The sequence below is a fragment of the Cydia strobilella genome, chromosome 16, assembly GCF_947568885.1.
Source record: "Cydia strobilella chromosome 16, ilCydStro3.1, whole genome shotgun sequence".
NCBI lineage: Eukaryota > Metazoa > Arthropoda > Insecta > Lepidoptera > Tortricidae > Cydia > Cydia strobilella.
In genome coordinates this window covers 11,856,168-11,868,339 of record NC_086056.1, presented here as the reverse complement: position 1 = coordinate 11,868,339, position 12,172 = coordinate 11,856,168, and the positions used below count along the sequence as shown (strand labels likewise).

The 12,172-nt window shown below is 38.1% G+C and overlaps 1 protein-coding gene across 4 annotated transcripts in view; it reads right to left on the bottom strand.

The window, feature by feature from the left end:
* LOC134748598 (serine/threonine-protein phosphatase 4 regulatory subunit 3) overlaps window positions 1-12,172 on the bottom strand; it is a 148,943-nt gene that overhangs the window by 122,273 nt on the left and 14,498 nt on the right. For 3 of the 4 annotated variants that reach the window (XM_063683389.1, XM_063683391.1, XM_063683390.1), the window contains exon 10: window positions 1,050-11,725. In XM_063683389.1, coding sequence (XP_063539459.1) covers window positions 11,627-11,725 — 99 coding nt within the window. In that variant the 3' untranslated portion in view covers window positions 1,050-11,626. Of the gene's footprint in view, window positions 1-1,049; window positions 11,726-12,172 lie in introns of those variants that run through there. The other variant, XR_010128422.1, reaches the window with a different exon arrangement.

Here is a 12,172-nt window from a genome sequence, read left to right as displayed (position 1 = left end):
AACTTTGTACTGCCTATTTTGTGACGTCACAGTTATCCCCCCCACACTCTTAGAAAGTGACAAGTTCTTATTTCGTACTTAGTAGACTCTACCGAACACAACGATACCACTTGTCGGTAGAATACTGTCCAGTCACATCGAATGGTGTTTTAGGCCATCTGGCCGCTGTACTAATCTACTAATGCGACAATATGATTGGTCGAGTAAATTTGTAGCCCACCATAAACCGTACAAATTTACGGTGGGGAATAAAAAAAATGTGAGACTGTAACAAGGACAAACAATAAAAACGGTTTCTCTGAAAGATAATTACATAAGACTATCCCGTTCTGACAGTTCCCCCCGCCACTCATGCCTAATCCAGTTTTATACTGGATAAACGATTTAGTAGCAATGCCAATCCTATTGTATTGAAGTTAAGGTTTATATTAAGAATAATTTAAGTGCAGCTAACAGTAGTGTTGTAGGAATAGGTACCCTTCTCATATTAATCCAGGGCGGGCGCTTAAGCAAGTTTTCACCACACCGGCTGGTAAAGGCCCTCTTGATTGTTCCAAAACTGATGTTCCAAAGTTGCGGATTATCCACAAGAGTGGCAAAGTAAATTTATCCAAATTTTTAGTTGTTGCTGTATGCTTTCAGGTAGAATTGACTTTCAAATTATGATTTTGAATGATAAATAAAATTCATTTGTATTTGATTTGGTTTGATATTTTACAGTTAGCATTTTCCTCGGGTTGGTGTGGTGAAAAACTGTGTTTCACTCGGTGGCAAAATTTGTTTTACCCTCATGCCTTGAAACCCTCGCAACGCTCAAGATTCCACTTTTCGAACCCCTGGCTACGCTCGTGGTTCAATATTAGCACGAGCGGTTAAACAACAACTATTACTTTGCCCCCTATTAAAACAATTAACTATTAATCTCCTTAAGAATTAAAAGATATATATCCACCTATCGGAAACGGCCGGTATACCATTGTGATTTCACGATAATAAGCTAACCTGAGGTATGAGGTATTAGGTAATGGAAAATAAAATAAAACTTGACGTCGTATTTACCTTATATTTATATTGCTTACTTAACTAGTGACATCATAATAATAGCATTATGTATAGTAAGCTTATTTATTTTACACAACTTGCCAATAGGTAAATCTATTTTTTCACTTTATTTCGTGTATAAATTAGTTTGATGGTTATCCATCGAGCGATAAAAAATAGTCATCGTTACAGTCTACATTCACCTACGACTTCGTATTTTATTCATTAAAGAAATGTTATTTCAAGGAATATAAGAATTGCATGTATAATTGACGGCTCAATGCTATTAACACGCGGCTGTTGGCAGATTAGAAATAAAACTATTACATAAACGTTTCATATTTACAATATACTCTGTCAAATTCATACCACGTATGTAATAATGAATTTCCCCTCTCGTTTACTGTGCACATTTAATTTACGAACGCGTAGGTTTTTAAATAAATAGCTTTATACGAAAAAGTCCGAAGGACTAGCAATAATTTACAAAGTGTGACCATTTTTCCGATGCAGGTAGGGCTGTAACAAATTGAATGCAGAGATCAAACATTGCGGTACCAAAAATTGATATGTAATGAGAGTAGTTTGCAGTAAAAGTGTAATTTGTTTTTGAAATGGTGTCTTTATATTCGCAATATCAGTGTTCAATAATCTCTTAATTATTTTATGTAGCGTTATGATAATATGACACGGTAACCTTACAAGACGCAATTTTTGAAGAACGTTTTATTAGTCCTTTGGTAGCCAAGTATTTCGTTCTTCTGAACTAGTTCAAAGAACTCGAAGAAGTACAATTTAAATCCATCAATTGGCTAATAATGTCATGCAAGTAATATAATTAAGCATGTGAGGAGTCCTTTAAAAAAAGTGCTTTTCATAAAGAAATAAGCCCTTTTGAAAAGAAATTCCTCATGAGTAGACATCTTCATGCAGATGATCACCTTTTTTTCTTTTAATAATGTCTATCACCTATTAATCCCATTCCTTTGCATCTGACATAAGTGAGAGATTAAGTGTCATATGTCGGTTATCAATTGTAATCCAAAAACCACATGGTTAAGAATCTGTTCAGAACTAGTTGATTAATAAAAATGGAAGGCGACCAAAGTACAATAAAATCACTATATAATCCTGGACTCGGTTCTAATACAACCGGTCTGCCGGTTCGACCAAACTCACATTTTAAATAAACTGAAACATGGCTTTTTAACTAAGCTTTATACTAACTCGCATACCATTAACGATTATATGCAACAATTAATATAATTTATAAATAATTATACGGGGCAAAGTTTATATGATCGCGTTATATGCCCCTAGATAGCAAAAGCCGAAATAATGCTTTGGTCCTGAAATTTATCGATTCATTAAAATTCTTTAAATCTAAATTTTCGTACCGAAAGTGTAGTACTTAACATTTACTATTTGTAAGGATTATATGATGCTGTGTAAGTTTACTGTACATAATAACGTTTGTTAATATTTTTACAACCTTATGGCTACGACTTAAAACCCAAATTCCTCTTCCTACCTAACCTTTGAAATGACTGGGTATTCTCTTCTTCAACAGGCGAAATTGTAGCAGAACGAAATATGCGACAAGACAATAATTCTACTATCCTCGCCTTTACGTTGTGCTAAGTTTTCGCTCAAGTCGTAGCGAAGTTTTTTCGTTCATTATGGACGTTTCGTGACGCTACATAGCACTTCAAGCGTTCTATGTAGTGCGAATGGTTTAGTGCGGTTGTATTATATAAAATTATTAAAATAATCCTCTGTTCCGCTGCAAATACTAATGTAGCGTAGCGTACCGTCGATGTTAAGTCGATTGACTACGCAAATCAACGAACATGAGACGTAATTTTTCTATAAAACGTACTAGTACTAACTTTTGCAGTAAAAGACGTAACTTTTCGTTGGTTTGCGTAGACAGCGGCGTCTACGATTATTCGTCTCGTTCAACCATTGTCGAATAAATGCAGGGACGAAAACAGCTGTGTTCCGGAGAGAAGCATTTTTTTTAACGAATCATATCATGACGAAATGTTCATGCAAAAGGACGTGGTACTATCGATGAAATTCTTGTGTCTAAGGATTGACAGATACGGCAAAATAATCAGATGAGATCTTATTGACGTCTTTTAAGGTTTTCTTCGGAACACAGCACCGACCAATAACTAGTCCCCAGTTGACAAAACAACATCTGACAAAAAAAAACAATCTGAATTGGGGGCCTAACCATGACAATCGTTAGTAGAAAACGCCAATCCGAACTTAAATAATCTATCTATCTATCTATAGAAATAGTCACGTGACTTCTCATAGCAACTGTCAACCCGATACCTTTTTATTTTACTTTCCGTATGGCGTTTGTCGATGTACGGTTGTTATGTTGATCCCCAATGTTTCAATAGGGGTATTACTGCAATATTCTGCCACCAGAGTGCAGCACTAGCCCCTTTAGTAAACCATAGAGTAACTTACACATATTGTGCCTTTAACAGTTTTTTGACAAGTTTTTCGAGATAATAAAATATAGCATTGATGCATCAAGGCGGTTTGTTTACAGAGGACCTACCGGGAAACTCGAATCCGAAATTTCACTATCTGCCTTTTTATCGCTTGAATATGTAAGAGAGAGATGTTAATGAAATTTCGATTTTCTTGTTTCGCGATAGACCCTCAGATTGTGGTAGTGGCGCCCTCTACGCAGAGTTTCGCGTAATATTCTCTATTGGCTATTAACTTTAATTTTTAATTAGTTAAGAGGCCGGTGTCGATTTTAGTCGCAAAAATGTAAAATTGATAGATTTAGTCCGTGAAATTTTACACCTTTTGCTACCTAATTGAAATAACAAGTACTGGTTTCTATTAGCACGTCTTCTTATCTTACCTTTTATCAGATAAATTTTTTGAAAACAGACTCACTAAATTAGTAATGTTTGCTTTTCTGATGGACGTTTAGGTAAACGCGCGTAAAGCACTGATTTTGTCGCTCTTATTTGTAAATTTCATAAAGTTTGGACTGCTAAACATGGCAATTTTGTATTACACATATCCTGTACTTGACGTTTATCAGACTACATTTTTATTATTATGACTTTGAAGTAGTGTAAATGAAAGTTAGACGAAATCAATTTCCTCCAGAAATTACTTCAAAACAAGTGACAGTTTCTCTGAAAATTGACTTAATTTCAACGTAATTTTGATACTTAAACAATCTACAACATTTGCTGAAACTATTCTTATACATCAATTTGTATAATTTACCACCATGATTTTTTGCTGAATTTTTAAAAACTGCCTCTTCTCTTCATGCATTACCGGTGACGCACGCTCGCGACCTCATTATTAAAAGGCAAGATGAGAAGACGTGCTAATAGAAATCAATACTTGTTATTTAGATATTACGTAACAAAACGTATATAATTTCAACGACTAAATCTATCAATTTTACATTTTTGCTCCAAAACCGACTACGGCCTCTTAAAAGAATTTATAAATAAAGAAAGGTTTTCTATATAACACAACATGCAATATCGAAATAATTGATTTTTTTTTACATTCATTATTGGATGTTTCCGGTTAAAAATAACTAGCCAATAACCAATATAACCATGTCAACTGGGGGCTAAATTATGCCAAAACCTTTTTCAACAAAGAAATCGATATTTCCCTTTTCAATCGCGGATCATCAGTTACGATAACGTACATTACAAAAAGTAATTTTATTTACAAAACACGTATCGTAAAACTAGAGGTTAACAGTAATAAAACGAAATGGACCTATCTGATACAATTATCACATACACATTACTTTCTGCTGTATAAAACCTACAATCACCGTAAACAGACATGAAAAAAAAAATTCGTTGAGAGTACAGAAATAATCGTATACAATTTCAAATTTTCAATATAATTTAAACAAAGCAAGAAAGATGTCAAACATGCAGTTGTCTTACTTAGGGTGGTATTCCACTTGCCCAAGATCTACGTCCAATGTGTATTTATGTCCCACATTTTTTTAAGCAAAATGAAACGACCCCAGTAGGCCGAGCACATGATTGACGCGACATTATCTCGCCGCGAGATAGACTACCCGTCTTTTACTAACCGTATGAATTAAAGGGGGGACGGGTAGTCCATGTCGCGGCGAGATACTCTCGCGCCAATCATGTGCTAGACCGTAGATAAAATTGACTTATTTATGCAAACGGGAACCAACCCACACGAAATACTCATTGAAAATCGAACCTTGTTTTAACAATGAAGTAAACATTTGAACGAGTATTTGGTGTGAGTTGGTTCCCATTTGCATAATATCGTCTAAATAATAGAAACATCTTGCGAAGTAAGACAAGATTTTATGTAGAATATATCTTCATCATCATCATCATCATGTCAGCCGATAGACGTCCACTGCTGGACATAGGCCTCCCCCAAGGCAGAATATATCTTGCTTTAAAAAATCATAATTTTAATGCTGTCTCGCTCGCAGTGGCATTGACTGCCGCCATCATCGGCGGAACAGCAATATAATTATGCGCGTGCGATGGAGATAGAAATTAGAAACAGGCGAGGGGACATTCGCGGTGAACCACCTTGCAGACGGTCAGACGATAACATAAAAGTGATGACCAATAGCATGACACTTAAAAATCTGGGTGTTGAAAAACAAGGTTAGCTCAGGTAATGTTTATTGCCGTCTATTGTTCTTGTGGCTAAGATAAGGAATCCAAAATGCATCCTAATTGGTTCTTTATGGGGAGGCGAAGCTTAGCCTAAACAACAACAACTTGTCAAACTGTCCTTGCTACCTATTGTTTGTCTCATTACCCTTTTCATTATGATAAAAAACCCTAAATGCATCGTAATTGGATATCTCTATGGAGGCGGAGTTTAGCTCGCTCGTAAGGATTCAGGTTTTTTTTTTTCTGAGCTGGTTCACCGCGAATGTCCCCGATAGTACGAAATTCTTCGAGCTTAGTGTCCTTTACCAAAAAAAGGACACATAATATGTTGCCCTCTTCTCAAACATTCATAAACTAATGATAAATTAATGGATACTAGATTTCAATTCCAATTCCAAATATAAGACAGTAAGCGCCACTTGCACCATTCCACTAACCCGGGGTTAACCGGTTAAACCTGGAGTTACCATGGTTACCAGTACAATTTCACACTGGGTTAACGGTTTAACCGCTTAACCCCGGGGTAGTGGGACGGTGCAAGTGGGCTTAAGGAAAACTGTAGATCAATTCGTTTCAAATAAGCGAGGTGGTCAAATTGTTTTAACTAAATAGAACCTATTGTTAAACCACGCAATAAAAAATTTATAGTTTGACCAAGCTAGCTTTGCATAAACTTGGCAGGTAAGAGTGCATATATTCTCCATACTTGACGTAGCACTTGGCATGAAAACTTAGTGTGGTCTTATGCATTAGAACTCTGAGCGCCCCCTTACAACTTGTAAGGACAAAGTGTGGACGTTTATGGCGATCCACATTTTGTCGCTAGTCAAGTCACTGCAGAGTTAGCTTGACGGACTCAAATAATACCGAATAAGTTTCTGTACCCTCAACAATGAGCGCCTTAGATTAAATTTATAAAAATAAAAGTATCCTCACAATAAATAAATCCTTGTATATTTACAAAATGGATGTTTAAAATATGAAGGCCATATCACGTACTGAACATTCACCTTGGCCAATGCCTCCTTATGGCTCTACACCAATGGCCATGATGGGCAATTACTGGTGATCCCGATCGTGCGGAGGGCTTAATGGTCTACAATGGCCCATGATGGAGCGTAATCGCGTAATCGTAATTTTGTCGGTTTTCGGGTAGACATCAACCGAAGTGATTGTGCGCGTGCCCACAAGATGGAATCGTCGCCCATTCTGTAATGGACCATCATTGCCGATGGTGTAGAGGAGCCATTACGTAACCGACAACTAAACTAATGACGTATTTCATAGTGGCCACTATAATAGTTTATTTGAGTAAAAACAAAATGTTTGTGGTTTTCTGCCAAATAATGAAAACTTAGTCTAAGGTGACTGTAGCTAAAGTGTTTATCCTTCTTACAGCTTTTTGTGGATTGTGATACAGTCAGCTGCAGAGAAAAGGTACCCCACGTCCATACAAATTTACAGAAATTTGTATGCAGGGGGGGTTGCCTTTTCTCTTTCTGTACGCCAATTTAATATTTTAGATAGGTAGGATAGGATAGGTAGGATAGGTTTATAAGAGAGGTCATAGAACGCAAGTACAGTGAGTTGCGTTAAAACGAAAGGGGACGACCGCTCTCCATACAAACGTAGTCTCCATTTTCCTATTTGAATATTATTGACATTATAGAAAATATTTTTGCGCAATTTGATGTGTATTAACCACAGCTGTGCCCTTCGTTTGACTTGTTTCATGTTTTTATTACTATAAGAACTAGTTTTCAAAAATTTGTTTTTCGCTCCCAATTCATATATAAAGAAGTCAAACGAAGGGGCATAGCTATGGTAATTAATACATCAAATCGTGTAAAAATATTCAGAGGGGAAAATGGGGACTACGTTTGTATGGAGAAGCGGTCGATCCTCATAAGAGCCACAGGCGAGCATCATACAGAAGTGTCAAATGTGTGTTTAGTGCTATACACAGGTGTAAGTTTCCACAAAAGGCTATAAGAAAATAATAATTTAAAATCAAGGCACAGTCGCCAACAGATTCATCGGAGCGGCCGAGGTGCCCAAAAATATTTAAACACACACTCTAGATGTGTGTTCAGATATTTGTGAGCGCCTTGGCCGCTCCGATATGTCTATATCACGACTGTACCATCCCATAGCCAAATTAGCCTCGTTACCTTTATCATTTGAATCATATAAAATGGTCGAGAGCTGCACATTACATCAAATGGTTACAAACAAGCAAACTAGCCTTCATTCACGGAAATATGTATGTATGTAATTTGTAAACTATAATTTTTACATACACTTTTACACTTGCATCCCACATTCAATATGTATCCAAATACCATTCAGTTTTTCCTTTGTACTTTTGTGATTTTATACCTTCAGAAAAATGATCTAAACAAAAAAAAAACATTTCACATTAAATACGTTATCCTACGCTTTAAATATATTTGTTCTAAACTGTAAATGTGTCAGTGTGGAAGCATTTCTTGGTATTTTAGTACCTAGGACCCTCCGTAACTATAGAGTTACTGTGTTACATAATGATGTATCCAACGGAGACTCAAGTTGCGCAGCGATATTTCTACGACTATAGTATTTGCGTTTACACGAGGAACGTTTTTGCTACATCCTTAAAGAGGGTTCTCTGCCTTTTCGCCGAAAATTGTTATGCCGAATTTCACTTACCAACTAACTTTTCGCAGAAATCTCATTTGGGCGAATTTCATTTCGCAACTTTACATAATCCAACCTAACCTAACCCAACCTAGTACGTCATTTCCATTTCCCAACTATGGGGTTGGGAAATGAAATGGTTGCGAAGTAAGGTTATGCCAACGATTGGTTTGTCAAATGAAACTTTGGCGAAAAATTGGTTGCCAAGTGAAATTAGGCGAAATAAATTTCGCCAAAAAGGGAGTACAGCCTTAAAGAGACACAAATATATATATCGACGCGGAATCGGCAAAAGCCGATAGGAAAAACCTTTATGTCTGCGCAATAAGAGCGAAAAAGCCGTCGATGCGTCGGCAGGCGTCGGCCGACGCGAGCCGAACGACGATTTTTCGCTCTTATTGCGCAGACATAAAGGTTTTTCCTATCGGCTTTTGCCGATTCCACGTCGATATATCTGGGAAGACCCGTGGCATTTTATTTAATAAGGTTGATTTTATATATATCTTGTAGCATTTATATTTTAATTTATTTCCAAAATTGCTACAAATTCAACAATTTAAACTACATCGAGTATATCTGTCAGAAATTATAACAGCTATGTCTCAACATTTCAAGCCAGCAACTCATGATGAACTCATGATTTGTAGCCTTACCACGACAGCCTTAGCAGTGTCAAACTTGACAGCACACGCAGTGCCAGTGTTATTTATACGTCATAATTTCATAGAAGTTTGACGTTTAAAATAACACCTGCACTGCGTGTGCTGTCAAAATCTCTGCAGACTTTTCTTAGTTTGACTATATTCGTTAACGTCTATACATCTCGCTCGTACTAATATGCGAGTACGAGCGAGATGCATAGAAAGTAAATTACGCACACGCTAGCGAATATTTCAGTGTCAAACTGGTGGCAGCCATACTATTTTAATTTAAAGTTTTTACCGCAGTATTAGAACTAGGTATACCGTTCGTACTACCCACAAACAGATTCAACTAGTGAAAATATCAGATTTTTGCTCGAATCGAGCAAATCCATAACCCGAAAACTCAGTATTTTAATGATAGACATGCTCGTAGTAGACTTGCTAATCGCCATTACATAGACGTAAGGCTGCCTTTCCAATGAGGCGGAGATGAGAGGAGACGAGACGTGCGGAAATCAAGCAATAGCATTAGTTGTAATCCAGCGGAGCGGATACGAGAACTAATGCTATTCGATTCCCGCTCGTCTCCTCTCATCTGCGCCACAGTGGAAATGCAGCCTAACATACTCTTTATGTTAACGCAAATACACTATTCTGGTATAAAATAAGGCTACGCTGCAAGTACAGTCAGCCCCGCTGGCCATCAAAACAATTCCTGCTCCACATACGGTAAACATAACATCCATAAGGGTGGTACCCCATCTGTCCAATATCATTGCGTTTCACTCTCACATTAAGCAAAATGTGAGACAAAATACACATTGGACAGGTGTAATACCATCCTAACACTGAGATGCCATTCGAAGTTAAATTTAATTAGTATGAAGATTTCATATGCTAATTAATTAGATTTACTACTTTACATGGGCGCAATACGGCTACGGCACTTACATACGAACACTCCAAATAATAAACCAGTACGGCTACCACGAGTTGGCATTTGACATTAACGTTAGCGACTGCGTGAACTCCATCGCAGTCTATCTGCTCGCACTGATATATTGGTGCGATAGAGTCAAGTGTCAACTCATAGTATGGCTACTGGTCCGTGTTCGCTGATATCTATATCTACTCGATGGATCATAACGTATCACACTGATGTGAATTCGCACGTCGCTCTGGATGAGCGTGACAGCGCTATGCACGTATATAGCGATGTCCCGATCGCACACCGGAGCGACGTGCGATTTCGGATCCAATGTGAAGACCGCTTAAAGGAAGCTTCTGCCAAATGCCTACAGACAGAGTTTTAATAGAGTATCTCTTTAATGGCTCCTCTACACCATTGGCCATGATGGGCAATTGCAGGTGATCCCGATCGTGTGGAGGGCTTAATGGCCTACAGTTGTCCATGATCGGCGATGATGGAGTAAATTGCCATGGATAACATCAAAGGAAGTGGCGGCCATGATTGTGCGCGTGCCCACACGATGGAATCGTCGCCTATTCTGTAATGGACCATCATTGCCGATGGTGTAGCCATAATATTGAGAGTTAGAGCTTGGTTAAATGTTGACGCAATCTGGAAGGTTAATCCTGCCTTCGGTATTAAAAGCTGATTGTTCCTTGTGAAAATGACTTTTCACCACACTAGGTCGTAAAGACTCGCTTGATTGTTCAAAATCTGATGAGAAAGTTGCGTGAGAGTCACAAGAGTGGCAAAGTAATTTAATGCAAGTTTTTAGTTGTTTCCTTGTCTTGGCTGGTAGAATTGACTTTTAAATGATGATTTTTAGTGATAAATATTTAATAACGTTCCTTTGTAATTTGGTTTGATGTTTTACAGTTAGTGTTTTCTCCGCGTTTGTGTGGTGAAAAATTTGTTTCCCTTTGCCCCTTTGTAAAACAAATAACTATTTATTTCTCAGTCGAGCTCCAACTCGCAATACAAACTACTCCCTCATAAAATCAGGCACCTAGCAGATTTACATGTATATGCGATCACCATATTTTTTTATAAATCGCCGCATGTCACGATATTCCGGTGCCAAATTCCCAATTCCTACACAAATCGAAACGCTCCAGCGAGTTTTTGGCAGCGAACATATTTACACGATCAATTCAGGTGTGTCCAGATCGGGAGAACGCACCGCTAGCGCGTTCTACGAATCGCGCACCGCACGAGCGTTGTACATCGCGTACTACGCACAGCTTTATGTAAAGTCGCTTTCGCGGCGCGTTCGTCAGATCCGGCCGCACCGTAGGCAAGGTTCATCGTTTAGATCGGCATCGTTCACACATCTAGACGGTTTTTCCGCATAGACGCCGTGTGAACAACTTCGAAAGTTGTCATACAAAATTTTGCTGTCACTATACTAAAACCCAGTATACGGTATACGGGAAAATAAGTGTGAACGTAGCCTTAGCCTCGCTCGATCTGCAAGCATCCGACAGGCGCACATTTAACAACCGCTACTCTTGGGCCCATGTCTCTATACTAGTGCATCCTTACGGCATCACTGGTGGTGCGCACGCGCAGCTGAGGGGAGGGTGTGGTGTCCTGGAGGTGGCGCACTACGCGAGGCGCGGCCGCTTGGCGTCGCGCTCGTCGGCGCCGGCGCTCGCAGCGCCCTCCTCCTCTTCGTCTGAGTCGCCGTCGTAGTCCACGAGGCCCTGTGAGATACTAAGTGTTACGTCACCGTTCGACAGAACCCAGGGCCCTATTAAAAAAACTTACAATTACAATTTACAAGTGACAAATTACAAGATTGTAGATTTAACAAGTTTGTGTACCAGAAAACATAGTAGGCGTCAAATTTGTATTATTTATTTTTAACAAATATGTAATTTTTTGTAGATTGTAAACTTGTAAATCTGATATGTGCATGTAACACATTATCTACGATGTAACAATATTGTCGAATTGTACACTTGTGAAGTTTTTTTTGTGATAGGGCCCAGGTATCTACCGAAAGATCGATTTTTTCCCGAACATTAATGATACTTTGATCTTAACCTCTATAGTATTTTTCAAACTCGACAAATACGACAAAATAAAACTATGAAAACGGATTATTATCGCGTAAATTGAATTTATAATACATCCCGACGTTTCGAACG